General features: G+C 32.9%; 1 protein-coding gene across 2 annotated transcripts; it reads left to right on the forward strand.

Moving 5' to 3' along the window:
- The first annotated feature begins 2,095 nt into the window (after nt 1-2,095).
- Nucleotides 2,096-11,278, forward strand: LOC110699191 (protein GUCD1). Of its 2 annotated transcripts, none has more exons than XM_021876683.1 (10): nt 2,096-2,503; nt 3,599-3,852; nt 4,006-4,130; nt 6,186-6,297; nt 8,250-8,324; nt 8,431-8,519; nt 9,289-9,350; nt 10,328-10,400; nt 10,776-10,841; nt 10,964-11,278. In XM_021876683.1, exons 2-9 carry the CDS (start codon nt 3,697-3,699, stop codon nt 10,795-10,797), a joined length of 714 nt encoding a protein of 237 aa, XP_021732375.1. In that variant the 5' UTR covers nt 2,096-2,503; nt 3,599-3,696; the 3' UTR covers nt 10,798-10,841; nt 10,964-11,278. The 2 variants fall into 2 exon arrangements, with proteins under 2 accessions (XP_021732375.1, XP_021732374.1); XM_021876682.1 differs by having other exon boundaries at nt 2,103-2,503; nt 10,766-10,841.
- The last annotated feature ends 5,147 nt before the right edge of the window (nt 11,279-16,425 follow it).

Here is a 16,425-nt window from a genome sequence, read left to right on the forward strand (position 1 = left end):
AAGTTGATAATATACCTTATTGTTCTTGTCCTTTATTTCAAATTCTCGTCCAACATTATGCATTATTATTAGTGTATAGATATGATAGACTTGCTACACTTAGAGATTGACTTGTGGATAAGAAGATTTAAATAGTAGTTAGGTTTTAGATTAATAGCTTCTAATCGCAACTAATTCGATTATCATTTGGCTACATTGGATTTATCAAGGCAATATTAATCATTGTTGGCTTCATATATACTCATATTGGAGATTTGGAGTAAACTAAGTTGGTGATATAAACAACTACCTCATCCAATTCTTCAATATCAATACAATATTACTCCTAAATAGCTACATAATTGAATTAATGGAAAAAAATTGGGTGAGTCGTACTCACGGTAAATCCAATATATCTGACAATAATAATTCAATATCTGACAATAATATTCTAATATATGACTTAATATTCTAATATCTGACAGACTGACATTAATGATCTAATATTTGACATTAATAATCTAATATCTGACATTAGATTATTAATGTCATATATTAGATTTCTCATGTTAAATATTAGATTATTAATGTCAGATATTAGATTATTAATGTCAAATATTATGTCAGATATTAAAATATTAATATCATATATTAGAATACTATTGTCGGATATATTAAACTCACGGTGAGTCCGGTCTCACGCAAAAGTTTCTATTGAATTAAATTCATTCTCAAGACTTTATACATCAATTGATAGGTCTTTTATGATTCCAAACTAACTTTTATGATCTCAAGGGACAACCCACGCATTTACTTTGACTTTGGAAAAATTTCCCAAAATTGGTCCAAAATCATAGATTATAACCTCTTAATTTTGGGATTGAAAGAGTGAGTTTAGCAAGTTGTTGAAGCATATGTCCATATCTAATAGACATGTTTTGAAAAAAAATAAAAAAATAAATAAAAAATAAAACTAATAGACATATCAACATTTGATAATGGACTTCTCCAAATTTGAATAATTGATAATGGACTATTAACGATGAATTTTGAATAAGCTGGAGAATTTCAAGCCCATAACTCAAATAATAGTACGGATCACATGTATAAGCGGGGGGCCTTGAAGACGAACTGGAGTTTGGAGGAAGATAGTGAAATAAAGTTAAGTCGTCCTTTTTAGAAGGTAAGTTGTCCAATACTATTTGGATGAAAGACAAAGTTGCCCAATTATTGTTGATTAATAAGAAGCTTATCCACTCATTAAATTTTCCCATGAACAAATTCCAATCTCTCTAGTAATTGTAGGTCAAGTTTAGTTTGTATCAAAACATTAGCCTTTTATTTATATGTGGTACTATACGTCTAACTTTAGTACTTTTTCATACACTATTCACTTTTAATTATGTTCTTTGTGTCCAAAAAAAAAAATTAAAAAAAAATTCTTGGCTATAAAATTTCATATAACAATGTTGGCACAATGAAGAAATAAATGTTTAAAGCAAAAGTATTGTTATGATATTTTAAATCATTTTAAGTTTTACAAAATGTAACAATATATGGAGTAATATTATTTTGGAATTTTAAGACTTAAAAAAGAAAAAAAAATGGCTCACAATATGTTAAACAAAATTTTTAAAATCAAAATATATTACATTAAAAACTAATAGTTAAAACAAAATCTTTATAACTCAAACGTTCACACAATACCTTTTATCTAGTCGTAAATAGAAACAAACTACAATATTAACATATACCCTTACAAACAAATCCGAAATTGACACGTTATATATTGTACACTTTACTTCCATATTTTTTTTGGAATAAAGATTATTGGTGTATGGCCCAAATTAACAACCAGATATCGAACATGAAAACAACACAAGATAAATAACTTAAATATGTTCACCAAAAAAAAAAAAAAAAAAAAAAAAAAAAAAAAAAAAAAAAAAACCTTAAATATCAACTTTACTATGTGTACACTGTACTTTTTTTTTTTTTTTTTTTAAGAAACGTGTACACTGTACTTATTAAATATCATTATATAATTTCTCGAGACAGACACAATAGCTCGTCATGATTACAGAGCTTATCTTAATTTGAACCCGTGATATGCTTAATAAGGGTAATTAAAGGTAGTTGAGGGAATTAAATCCGTCATTAATGAATTATGATCTACCTACTTTAAATTTTTTTCACCTAAATTACCTCCCGCTTTACCACAAATCAGAGCGAAATAAGACAAAAACAAACATAGAAAATCTCGTGCAAAATTACCGACAATAATGCAAGCGATTTTCTGTGTGTAATTGCTGTTATAATTTTAAGGAAAATGACAATTATACAATTATTAAACCCCAGATTATAAGAGAGAAGATTCAAGAAATTGGGAAGAGTCATTATTAGTATCAGGAAGAATGTTCAAACTTTACCAGAATTAATAATTGAAGAATTGTTTGAGAAGCGTATTTCATCACTTCTGCTCTTATTCAAATACTATAATTCAACCTAATTTCTCGAATTTCAGGTACATAAATTTTATTATTTGAGTTGAATCAGTTCCATTTTTTAGGTTTTTTGATTTAATTACTGTTGTTTTTTAATCTGAATTTATTACGAAGTATCGATTTATAGTTAAATTAATGAGCATTTTAGCTTTTTAATTCGATCTTATTAGGTCATTGATTATTGTACTTGTTGCGTAATTTAGCTTATTTCTGTGAAATTCGAGCTATTTAAAATTTTAAATATCTAGGGTTTTTGATCAATTAGTTCATAGTTATTAACTTATTACTGCTGCAATCTGAAAGAATTTTGGATTATTTTAAGTTCCAGAAATTTTGTCTGTTCTTTGGCACTATTTTTTGTTCGGGATAATTTGGTAGGGTTAGGTCAGTAACTCAACATTCAAAGCTAATGTTGTATTATTTTGCACTCTAACTGAATTTTGCTGGATAAGTACTCTTGCGATTCTGAAATATGTTTTAATGTTGAATTACATGGACAATTACTGCATTATCTTTCTATACAATCAATCAATCAATAAAAGCCTTAATCCATAAGTGGGGTCGGCTAAATGAATCAAAAGTAATTATTCCGTATAGTCATCCACGAAAATCTTCCTTCTCCATCCCTTACTATCAAATTCCTCATTTTCATGCAAATCCATATACTTCATATCCTTCCTAACTCCTTCATATCCATATACTTCAAATCCGTATTGTCTTTCTATTCCTTATGGCTAAAAAAAAGAGGTAGCAGACAGTTGATGGTATATAATGGTATGGTTTTATGATAAAAGGATTGGTGTGGAAGCATGGATGAGAGGCATGTTGTATTGGACTTTCAGAGTGCAAGCATCACTTCTAAGAAATGCTTTCTGAGTGGTGCTGTCTCTCCAATATTTACTGAATTGATACAAGAAAAAAGCTCAGTTAATGCATTAAGTTCCTGTGGTCGAGATGAGTCAATCCAATAGCAACTCAATTTTCTCGATTAGTTTTCAATTTTGTATTGTGCCTGTACATTGATATTTATATACTTTATGAAGCTGCTTGTTTTGGTCAGCTCTTGCTTTTGATCCTTTAATAGACATTGTTGTGCTATTGTTTTATTATTGCAGACTTGCAGTTGGTGGACTGCAGGCCAGGAGATGAACTTTGTTGAACCAAACCAGTGATTTGAACTTCTAAAGTGGTCATTTTTCCGGTTCATTTTCCAATGTGGCCATTGTGTGAATTTGTAAATAAATTATTAAGCTTGGAAGAGGTTACACAAAATAGTTCAGATTGTAGCTTATCTGGCTCCTGCTCCCTCTATTCATTAACTGATGGAATAGACCACGATGTGATATTGCCCCGTTTACGTTTCATTGAGGTGGAGCATCAAATTCTTGTTGACTTTCCATTCCAGTCAATTATTGTGCTTTATGTTAATGTCTGGTGCATCAGTTCATATGCTTGTAAAGTGAATCTATTCAATTTCTATGTGCAAATATGCTCACACTGCCTTTTGTTACAATATTTATAGGTTCCTCATGTCAATCAGTTATCCAATTGGGATTGTGGTCTTGCCTGTGTTCTGATGGTTTTGCAAACGATTGGGATCAACAACTGCAGCCTGCATACATTGGAGAAGCTCTGCGGCACAAGGAGGTGTGTTGATGTACTTATTTACTTTGTAATTTTTAAAAACTTATAGCAATGTGGAAGCTTAAGCATTAATAGTTTGCTTCATGCTTGACAAATTTGTAGTATACCATATGGTCTGCTTGATTACTTATAGTTTCATTTGATCCTTGATGGCATTTGACAATGGGGTCCAGACCTCTAAGTTAGAAACAGTATATATAGGTTTCAAATATTGAAATATATATGTGGACCCTTGTTTTCAGTCTAGTCAAATAATTTTGCAGAATATATATACGATAGGGCTTGTCCTGCATGCAGAGGCTCTTCATTAAGCAATTGCATTGTTTCATTGCTATCTTGGCATGGGCATCTACACACTACTTTGTTCAGAGAGAAATCGCAAACAAGAAGTAGATAGAGCCATAGAGGTGCATGCAATGCATCATTGAAGCAGGCAAACAGCTTAACGTGAAGCATTGTGTTTTCTTGAAATAATTAGCAACTTTATGCCTAGGGAATTAGGGATTGATATCTAAAGATAGTATCTACACAGTCTGCTCCTCGACGTGGTCTTCCGTTGGCTGATATAAAAAAAATATATATAAGAATGGAAGATTACAGGGTAATGACTTTGTAGCTTGAATTCTGGGGGATGGATGGTAGCTTTTGGATTTCTGCCTATTCTTTTTTGTTCTCTTCTTTTCACCCATTTTTCTATATTCATAAACTTCAGAAGATTGTGCAATTATCTTCTATGTCTTTTGCTTCAGGAATCCAGTTGCCTACATAAACCTCAGTGGGGCCATCCTGCCCATTACTTTTGCTGCTTGATTTTCAAGTCCTTGTAGCTCCCCACTTAGCTGGATGAGGCCTTCTTTAGGATTTTGGACAATTGAGTTGTATATGGCTCTAAGCTATCTGCAAAAGTTGGAAGCAGTGAAATGGGGCTTAGTGATGTGGGGTCTGGTTAAGAATGAAGTGCCATCTATGGAGAGCTAATACTTTTCAAGGGGTCTTGCACTTATGCAAGATGATGAGTATACAGATTGGTGAGATATTTGGGAACTTTTATTTTCTTTACATGAACTCTGAATCTCATAGCGGCAGTGCTGTTGGGATTAGAGGGTAATAGGAGCAGTTGCTAACTAACATGATATCTTGCAAGGGGTACTAATTGTGCTTTGCAGATAGAGTGATTTTCTTCTCTTGTATGTTTAGATAAAGAAGTAGCAAGAATGAGGGAGTTCATATTTTGTCTTCCCTAAAATTCTGAACATATGGAAGAGAAAAAATAGAAATTTTAGCTGAAAATAAATTCTTCATGGACCAGTCACTTCTCCTTATTGCAGTATAACTCAGGGTGGTTTAGGTTGCATAAAATCCATATACATCTGAGTCTCTTCAGACACCATCAATAACTAGAATCATCCTTGATGGCTGCTGTAGTTGATGTTGTTGGTATCTATCACCTTCATGGCCTCCTCTCTCAACCCTCTCTGGCAGTTTTTCATCTTCCTCTCCCTTCACTTCTGCGTTTCTGCTATTTTAGTTTGTACTTCTGTCACCCTTATACATTTGATATTTTTTCAGTTACGTTTTCCTTGGCAATATCCTTACCTTTGTATTCGCAGACTTACTATGAACAATTACCTTGGCTCAATTCATACATCTATACCAGGGTTATACACACTGGTAGATAAGGCTTTTTTTAGCAGTAACTTTATGCTAAAAAAGTAGTAGAAGTTTCCTCTATGTGAAAAGAATATCCCTATGTGTTCTGGCAACAGGAATTTAGGATGGTCCGTGACTTGGTTTCTTTAATTTTTCCTCCTATTACCTCTAGATAATTTTTTCACAAATAATTGACTGTGATGTTGGCATACGACCATACGTCCCTCACTAAAAAGGGCACATTGGCTTTTGTTACAGCTGTTAAATTCTGAAATAGTCGATTGAATGTATCTAGAAACTTAGCTCTTTTGCTGGCATGTTAACTTTTCATTGGAAATTTTTTGTATATTTCTTTCTATATATATATATATTGTGTTTTCGTTCTAATAATTATCTTTGATTTGGCAGCATATGGACTGTTGATCTGGCATATTTGCTGCAAAAATTTTCTGTCATCTTTTCCTATTTCACTGTGACTATAGGAGCAAATCCAAACTTCTCTGTGGAGTCATTTTATAAGGTAGCTTCCAGTCCTATATACCCCTTTTTATCTTTCCCCTACACTTTCAGTATTCCTACTAGCATTTGTTGTATTGAACTGGGTGGTATGTTATTTGACATTTAAATTAGAAGGAACAACTAAGCAGCTCATGAAGTATGTTTCTCTTCATTATGCAAAGATTGGAAAAATTAATGTTGGGTGTTTTTATCTTTTAGTTGATGTAAGCTTGCAAAGATCGGAAAAATTAATGTTGGGTGTTTTTATCTTTTAGTTGATGTAAGCTTGCAAAGATTGGGAAAATTAATGTTGGTGTTTTTATCTTTTAGTTGGTGTCTAACCATTAAAGTTTTCCATAAAGAATGTTGCTTTTCTTAGTCTTTGGATTGACATTTTCACTGATAGTCTGAAAGTCACAATAATAGGGTGAGAGGTATGTCAGTATACAATGGGAATACTTAACAGATCCTTGGGCTTATTAATTGGGGATGTTTGATAGGGTATATTTTTGTAAATATTGAAGAGGGTCAAGCAGATTACAGTTTTTAATTTTTTTTTTTTTTTAAGAAAAGAATAAAATAATAAACAGCTATGGCGAAATTCAGGCATGGCTTTTATAGCATGTGAAAAGGCTGTTTAAACTCATGTTAGTTTATGGCCTTATTTGACAATAAGTTGGTTGTCGGCTAGTTCACTTGGCTCATTTGAACCCTTTGTATTGGCTGTTTTTATATTATCGTTTTACAAAGATAGGGTAAAATCATTTGTTGATTGTTACGCGTTTGTGTTAAATAATCCACATTTGGAGAAAACAGCTGAAAGCCATTGCTTTTGACTAAAAACAATGTCTTTTAAGGCAACCAAATATCCAATTACCAAATGTTTTTTTGAAGAAGCCTTTTTGACCACATGTAAGCGAATTCCAATGATCAAAGAAGGCCAATAATTGATAGGGTTTATTGAGGTCAAGGTAATGACCTGCTTCAGTTGAATGTTTGAGGTGAACGATTGTGTCAGATGAAATACATACATGCTAATAAGGATATAAATATACATTACTAATGATGATTTTTTTATATACTTTTGTGTGTGTTTTACCTCATATGTAGCCTAAATATAGACAAAGCTTAAATGTAAGTATACTTATGGATAATCTTTTGAAGGAAAGCTAATGTGTTTAGTGTACTAGTCGCCGGTGAAAAAAATAAAATAAAATAAAAAAATAGCTATAGAGATTATTGAGTTATAATGCCTTGTCCTCCAGTGGATACAGAGTTCTCAGCATTGGTCATGAATGGAAGAGCTTGTATGATTTTTGGTTTCGTGCAGAGAGGGTTAGTCTTCACATACAAGAATTTCCCTTACACATTGTTTACACAAATTTCGAGCAAAATTTTCGTGCCTACACACATATTGTTGAATTTTTACCTTACTGTTGCCATGTTTTAATTGTTATTTATAGTGACCGGGAGTTATCGTCTACTCTTTAAGTCCCTCTAAATAATTTAGGGTTTGCCTCTGGTTATCTATGCTTCATAGTTTCTCGTTCCCTTTAGTTTGATGAAAATTTATGCCTTCTGTAGTTTGGGCGTGTGTTACATCAACCGGGTACATGCACTGTTAAGCAATGTAGAGGGTTGGTAATCTTGGTATAATATGGATTTTAAAAGAGGCCATAGGAGGCCTGAAATGACTTGGACGGAGGGTGTTAATACTAACATGAAGAAAATGGGCTTGTAAGGGCATTTGGCGCAGGATAGAAGTGTATGGAGGAAGAGGATACTCGTGGACGACAACTGGAGATAAATTCATGCAACCAACTCCATCCTTTTGGGGTCAAGGGCCCAAGGCTTTAGTTTTGTTGTATAGTGTTTTAAGTGTTCTTATTACACCTTTACCATGATGGAAAAGTTTTTTGTTTCATTACACTTGATGTATAACAAATTTACAAGTGATGATTAAATTTTTTGTAGGATCACTTACCACATGATTTGGTCCGAGTAGATATGTTATTTCAAAGAGCGTTTAAGGCTGGAATCAGTATAGAGGTAAAACAAAAGCTTTAAAACTTGAATTTTTCTCCTGCAGCTTTGACATTACATTAAATTGAATATCATGTTGATTATTTCTGATCAACATTACTTTCTCTTTCAGTGCAGATCGTTTAGTCAAAAAGAAGTACCTCTCTTGATCTTGTCGGGAAGATACGTAGCAATTGCTTTGGTTGATCAGTGCAAACTATAGTTAGTACTTGGTTCTTGTGCTGCTTCATTGATTCTATTAATTTTAAATTGTCTCAAGGATGACAATGCAGTCATATCTCTTTCCATGGTGTTGTTTAATCTTTCCATTTCAGCTTTTCCCTGATCCATATATTCTTGAAACGTACCTTATGTTGTGAAATCTTCGTGCTTTGCTTTTTACTCATCCAGGGATTATAACTCTGATGTACCCTTTGCATCTTCCTCAAATCATATAGTAACTTCAGTATCATGGCGTTTGTTGCTATCTTGCCCATCTTAGGCACAACAACTATCCCTCCAAATAGGTGTAGTTGCAGTAGTTAATTTAAGCGTAAAAAATTAAAAATCAACTTAGGACACACCTGACACCCCAAATGAACCAAGCTGACAAGTTATCCTCCTCCTATCCCCACCTCCCCCCCACCCCCAACACACACACACACAGCCAATAACAGTGAAAGAGGCAAGGAAACTGATATGAACTACTCCCTCTGTCTCTAAAATTTCTTTTCTTTTCTTTTCTTTTTTTTTTGTGTGAGACAATCACATCCAAACAAGAAAAACTTTTAGAAATGGAAGGAGTAATTAACTTAACATGATTTTTTTTTGGTTGTGAAATAAACTTGGGTAGCCTTTGTCTGAACTTATTCTCCTGGAATTTGCTTTTCTTTGGTGGAATGAAGAAAGCCGTAGTTCTGAATCTTTCTTTATTGTTGCTAATTTCAAAATCTGGCAATGACCTTTTTCTAAGCGATGTCATTTATTACAGTCGGTCATGGCTGGAGGACTACCATATCTCTGAATTATGTGGAAGCAATCTGGGCTATACAGGTGAGAACTGGTGTTGCCGTTTCTCCATTTTGTAATAGAAGCCAGAAATCCTGGTATTTTTAGTCATTTGAGCAAGTATGCTGCTCAGCTTACCTGATCTTATTTTTTCTGAACTTGTTTTACCTGAAATTATCTGAACTTATTTTTTCTGAAATAATATAAAATAATGTGAATTAAGGTGAAAGAAACCAATTCTATGTATGAATATTGGGAGTTGTTTTTCCAAAAAAATCAATTCCAGCGCTGGAATTTAATACCTTCTAAATATGCTAATTAACTTTATGTCTAGATTAAAGACTTATGGCTTGGGACCAATTGTGTTTGTAGCAATTCAGGAAAGGAAAGGATGGTGTCAAAATCATTGAATGATTTAGGGATTCAAAATATTTTTTCGGTTGGACATATTAAGAAATATGTCCTAGGGAGTTTCTTTTTCATGTAGTACATTTCAAATTGTACCCAGTTTGCTTTTTCTTATTTGTATTGAGTGAAAAAGTTCTTATCAGTTATCAAGATCAACGTGAGTGCTTAGTATATGAGATACTGGACTAGAACTTGCTATGCATCAGTATTAAGGGGATGGGCACCTTAGGTAGTAGCATGATAATGATGTTCTTTGTAGCTTGTAGAAGAAGATAGTTAAGTAGGTTGGTAAAAAGTCTAAATCAGGGTGAAATAAAAGTGTGTGAAGTAGAGAGAGAGAGAGAGAGAGAGAGATTGTTTCTTGGCAGAGCACCAACCTCTATAGGTTGTAATCAGTGATTTCCACATGACTATCATCATAACAATCATATAATACTAGTTTTCCCTTAATCTGATTACCAATTTCTTCATCAAATCTTTTTAACCTTCTTGATTCCCTAAAATCTACTGTTCTAAGTGAGAGTAGCTAAGGGTTGCTCAAATGTGCTGACAGATTCTAAAATCCATTGGTTTACATGTTAACGTGGTCATTACTAATCTGCTGCTTTCTGCAGGTCATTATGTTGTAATTTGTGGGTATGATGCTGACAAAGATGAGTTTGAAATCAGGGATCCTGCCAGCTCAAGGTTCTGCATCCTTTTTGACTTTTGTATTCTCATTTTACAGTCTAATATCATGAAGAGTGAAGACCAATAGGCAGATTGAATTGTGAAAATGAGAGGAATTTAGTGATTTAGATGGTTTGGCGGTATGAGTTAGATGCATTTTATTTTGGTCAACTCATAGATCATGCAACGCTCATCCATTCACATCAGATATTGCTTTAAGGATCATGCTCATCCTTTAGCTCAAGTACATTTGGCTGTAATACTAGAAAATCTGTTAAGAGTGTTATACTATTCTTCTTATTAGCTTTCATTCTTTGCTAGGAGCATTCTTTTAATGGCTTATTTCGTTTCTAAAAGAGATTAATTAACTTGGAACTGTGCAGGAAATATCAGAAAATCTCTTCGAAACACCTAGATGAAGCTCGCAAATCTTTTGGTACAGATGAGGATCTTCTACTGGTAATTTCCTGACTTTCTTGATCAGGACATCGAAATTGACTCTTCACTGTGCTCTTATTGTTAGTTTTAGCTCTCCGCAGATGCTCAAACAGAATGGTGTTTAACAACTTGTTATGGTACAGATTTCAATTGATCAGAGATATAACAAAGAGGCATTTCCGCTAATCTCAGGTCATGCTAATGAAGATCCATGACAACTTACAAACTTGTGCAGTAAACTGTGTATATGATCCTTCGCATGTACAATTTCATCCTCTGTTATAAGTTTCACAACATGTACCCATCCCCAGGTTTGGAAATTAGCTTAAATTGCCATCTGTAAATCATCACTTGTGCTGTTGTGCATTAGATTGAATAATTCTTTTGTAAATCTCTTCACATATATTCATCATAATTTAAGTATCTTAATATAAATTAAGTTAATGTTGTTTTCGTTACTGAAACTCTATGACCCTTGAGATTGAAATCAAAAGGGCAAAAAAGAAGGCTGCTGGAGTTCGATCTTGGCTCCTATGCTTTTGTGTATTCCTTTCATCTCTTGCTTTCTTCGTTTTTTTAGTAGGAGTATCAAACCCTTGCATATGATTCACCATCATAAGTCCTACAGATAGCCATTAAACATCTACAACTTTTTTTTTCCCCAGATCCAAGTGAAAAAGGCTCAAAATGCGGGAAAAAAAAAAAAAAAAAAAAATTAGGTGAAGTGCCTTAGGTTCTCCTATCTTTTAGATATCGATAGTTTGTGTTTTATGCTAAAAATTTTGATTTTTACTTTTTGTGTGAATATTGTCAATAATCACAGAAAAACTAAAACCAAATTTGTTGTTTAGGCCTGATAATAAACTCCTCTCTATAGTCTATATTCTATTTAGGATATGTTGTTTAGTGATTTTGATCAACATGAATTATAAAAAAAGACTTTATTTTTGACATCCCAAATTAGCTTGAAAAAATCAAGAATCAAGCAACGACAAACTTTTGTACAATAGTTTTATTCATATGCTTTTGTCCTATGTGATACTAATACTCTAATAAGTACGACAAATCAGTGAATCACTTTCTAGCTGGTAAGAAAATTGCTCAAAAGAAATGTCACAAATAAGACAATAATGTTATAAAAGTATAAGGGTGGCAGGTAAACTGTATAAAATAAAATGGAGATGGTTGCAATAGTGGATGACATATTAACCTTTGAATCCAGAATTTCTCGATCAATAAGAATTCAGAGATATCTTAATTATTTTGTGGTTAGTTGAATTCACAGCAACGAAATTGCTTGTAGGCTGGTATTGATAACTGATAAAGTTAAAGTTGTTTTTATCCTTTCACACCTTGAAGCCTAGAGAAATTGTTATATACATCCGAATGCACCGTACATCCATGAGTATTTTGTTCTAATTTTAATAATTGTTTTTCATTTAATCATCAAATGAAAAGCAAAAACTAACCTTGGGTTAGTTGAGTACGGTGCACCAAGATGTATATAACAAATTCCATGAAGCTTCAACTCGGATTTTTCGAGTTCAATACAAATTGGATTTAATTTCAAATTGGGTAATTAGTTCATGTCATAAACTGTCAATCCTACTTAAACTTCGCTTTATATTTATTTTAATGTATTGTATATTTGTAGATCATACCCTTTCAACTTGTGCACAATTGTATTGTGGAGTTTTTTTAAAATAAATATATTATTCCATTACCCAGTTGATTAGTGAAAAATTTCACACATGTATTTTGAGCTTATTTTTTATCTTATAAAATTAAATTATACAAGTATATTCCACTTAATTACATAATTTGTTTAAAGCCGGCAAAAGCAATAAAATTTGTTTCTAGTTTGATCGGGAAAAATATTTAATAGCCACTATGTTAGGAAGTTGCTTAATACAAGTACCTAAGAGTTAGGTAAGAAAAATACAAAGGGGGCGATTCACACGTACACTTCGCCATATATTTATAAGTTATGTGTAATGTCTGCCATAAATAATAGACTATATTATTCAGCATAATGCAAATCATAAAAGTGGGGAAAAAAACAGGGAACCCATGATTTAATGATGTGGATGTACACAAGTAACACAACATCTTGTTGGTGAAAGGTATAGACATGCTTGCATGGCATCACACTGCCTCTAATGATATTTTATCCTACAATTTATGCTTCATTTGCATATACAATTACTTTTAATTTTATTGGATCGCCCACATAAATTTTATATCTTGGTTACGTTGGTCCATATTCAATGTAAACACCTACACATGCAAATCGAATACACTACTACAACATATATATAATCTTGTTGATTTTAGTAATATGACTATTAATATCAAGTTCTTTGAATTGGTAGAATTTTTCTGATTATACTTTGTGCTTATTCTTGTCACTTGAGCCCTCTTCGGAGCTATTAGCTGTTACTCGTAACTTCATTTCGCATTGTCTACGGATATAGAATGAAATGAGAATATTTAGATCTTGTTGGTCCGTGTTTGATTGACAGAGATGGTTTAGTGGCTTTTGTACATGGGGATTTAATGTTCTTGGAATTAGATAGTAAGATTACTAGCAAGATAGGATCGAATAATAAGGTTATTTCTGACAGTGAATGATTTTTTGATTAGAAAGAATAGTATGTCAAGATAATATACACCCACATACTCGTATCTGTGAGTTGCAAAGCACTCAATCGTCAATTGAACATTTGAACCAATGTTTTCGTCATGTCTCCCACATTGTATAACATTTGAAGAAAAAATTCACAAGATGAAACATGTATAAGTATAACTTTGCATAAACTTCAATCGTGGAATAAGTCTATTTATAAAATTAAATATAAGTAGTGTTGTAACGTCTACAATTCAAATACTTCGTACTTATTACAGTAGTGTAAAATCTTCGTATAACAAAAAATGTTACCGTACTATAGGTAAATTCTTAGAGTGGATATTGGAAATTTGAAAAGCTCCTAAAATAATGAAATTTCTTACAGAAAATTTAATTCTTATGTGAGTTGAACAGAATTTGCAAGTACACAAAGGTAAAGAGATGCATGGTCTAACCTTGTACCTACATTATTGCTACATGCTTAGATAGTGAAGCACTTAGGACGACTATAGGTAATCATTTACAAGTATGTGTCATAAACTCATAATTAACATAGATATGACATGGATAGTTGCCTTATCCTTCACACTAGTGTCAGTATTCAGTAATGTGCTATCAAGAAGTACACGAAGTTAATGCAAGATTTTGTATGTATTAGAGTGATGAATTGATGATGGAAGATTCTGTTGCACAAACATAACATAATTATACTTTGTGAAACTAAGATTACATTTTACTCAAATCATGAACTATTGAGCTAAGGTGCATTAGTTCTTTGCACCTTATTCAAATTGATTGATTTGATTGAAATCGATTTGGATTGATTAGACATGATTACAAATTTTCAATACAACTAGCTTATTAGATCTCATCTGAATTAATTGAATTTGATTAGAGCTTATCTAAAATTATTAGACTTGAAACTTTTTTTAGATGAAATAATACACCCGAAGATTTCTGTCACCACGCCGCATCAATCTTTTTAAAGGATCTACAAATATCTCAAGAACCATGGTAGATATTACTTGAGGGTGAGGGATATGTCAAGTGGTTAGAGATTCCTTCCCGGTTTCAAGAGATCCTGAGGTCGATTATTACTCGCCCTTATGGCTCTCCAAACACCAAAAGATAAAAAATGACAGATACTCCTTATACTCATATCGTATACTACGGATTACTAGATTTACCTGTACATAGCACTACTGTTGTATGTCTTGATTATGAGGTTTTTCTAATCTATGTTACAAACTTACAACTAATCAATATGTGTATGCATGTATTTTCGGTCAATATAAGATCAAATGGGAAAAAAAATACAAAAAGAGAAATAAAATTATAATCCTAAGATCTCATAGTATCTTCTTCAAAATGCATTACCTTTAAGTTAAACCACATGATAAGGACAATCATAATGAAGAAAGTAATCCCTTGAAAAACAAGAATCCAAATCCTTTTGCATAATTTCCTCGGACCCCATTTCACCGTTTGAAATTTAGAATCACTTGCTACCCAAGTTTGTCTTGCAAAATCCCACTCACTCAAAAAATTAGATTAAAGCAATTTGATGAATTGAAGATTCATTCAACCTCCACTTCCATGACCCAGCAAAAGATGATCACAAGTACACTACTACCACTAGTGAATTTGCAAATTACTCACTCTTATTTTAATAGTGGGTCCAACAAACCATATTTCAAAAATTTTGAAAAATAAAAAAGAGGGAAAAAATTCAAAAGACAGAATTATGAAAAATTGTGAGTATAACTAAAGTTTGGTAGGTTGTATATTCATTGGTTCATTCTTATTCTCCCGATTAATATAAAAACTTAACCACTGCGTGGGGTATGTTACTCTTTGATGTTCGTTTTCTTCCCACATTTTTTATTTTTGGGATAAAATTTGTGTCTTTTTGGGATAAATTTTGTGTTTTTATGGGCCCACAAATCAAATGGTAAACCTAGGAAAACAGTTGGCGACTTGGCGTACAACATTACGGTCACTATCAAAATAGTTAACTCATCTTATAGAAAACATTATACTTGTAGATTGAATCAATGCATGTAATAATAGCTTAAATTACATTTGATTCTTAATCAGTACTCCGTATATATTATGTTGGTAATCACATACCCGTAAGAAGTATCGATTTGATAAAGAAAGTTGGTGTGTAATCATAGGAATTTAGTTATGATTTGTAAATATCAATTATAACAAACTTAAATCAATTATCCAAACTTGGGTTCTTATGTATCAATTGTTACTTCGAAGTCCAGTTTGAAATGGAGTTGATGGATTTTGTTCTTGTAGGTGGTAAGAAAAAAAGATGGCATTGGGCAATAGGATGACTTGAAAGTTGAGACCCATTAAATCAAATGACAATTTAATCATTTGTTTTCCTCCATTTTGCAAGTCAAAACCCTATTCGTCAAATTTCCGAACCGGGTCTGAGGGCAAGTTGTTTGGGTCCAATTTACTCTAATTGGGCCGGTCTGCAAATGATTCAATTATAAGCCCAAAGGAGGTTCAACCCTCTCTCAAGTCATGTCAAGTCAGTCAAAGGCCTAGTCAATATGGCAAACCCATCTGACCTCAAGGCCCACTTATTCTATTAAAGCAAGGTATAAAAGTCTTCACTTTTCTCTCTCTTTCAATTCATTCTCTTCAAGCCTCAAGCGATTAATTCTCTTGCATAGCTTGCTCTCTCTAGAAACACTATACTGACTTCGACATCGGAGGGGCCTTCCTCGGCACTACCTTCGAGGCCAGTTTACGTGTGTTTGCTGTGCAGGAAACCCTTGTCATATTCATCACTTGGGCCGAGTCTAGTCTTCAGCCCACAAGAAAGGTCTAGACGAAAGACCCATTGTTTTAACCCGAAACAATTTGGCGCCTTCTGTAGGGAAGACATTCAAAATACAAGCCAAAAATCCATCATGTTAGCAACATGACTAAAAGCGAAAAGAGCGCCAAGAGGAGCGC

The sequence above is a fragment of the Chenopodium quinoa genome, unplaced genomic scaffold (genome assembly GCF_001683475.1).
Source record: "Chenopodium quinoa cultivar QQ74 unplaced genomic scaffold, ASM168347v1, whole genome shotgun sequence".
In the NCBI taxonomy this organism is placed as follows: Eukaryota; Viridiplantae; Streptophyta; class Magnoliopsida; order Caryophyllales; family Amaranthaceae; genus Chenopodium; species Chenopodium quinoa.

Bases quoted from the DNA above. Each gene is read 5' to 3' on its own strand.
- LOC110699191 (XM_021876682.1), top strand. From the start codon at position 3,697: ATGTGGCCATTGTGTGAATTTGTAAATAAATTATTAAGCTTGGAAGAG. The intron at 8,520-9,288 runs GTTAGTACTTGG...CATTTATTACAG, and splicing joins GTTGATCAGTGCAAACTATA to TCGGTCATGGCTGGAGGACT. The intron at 9,351-10,327 runs GTGAGAACTGGT...TGCTTTCTGCAG, and splicing joins AAGCAATCTGGGCTATACAG to GTCATTATGTTGTAATTTGT.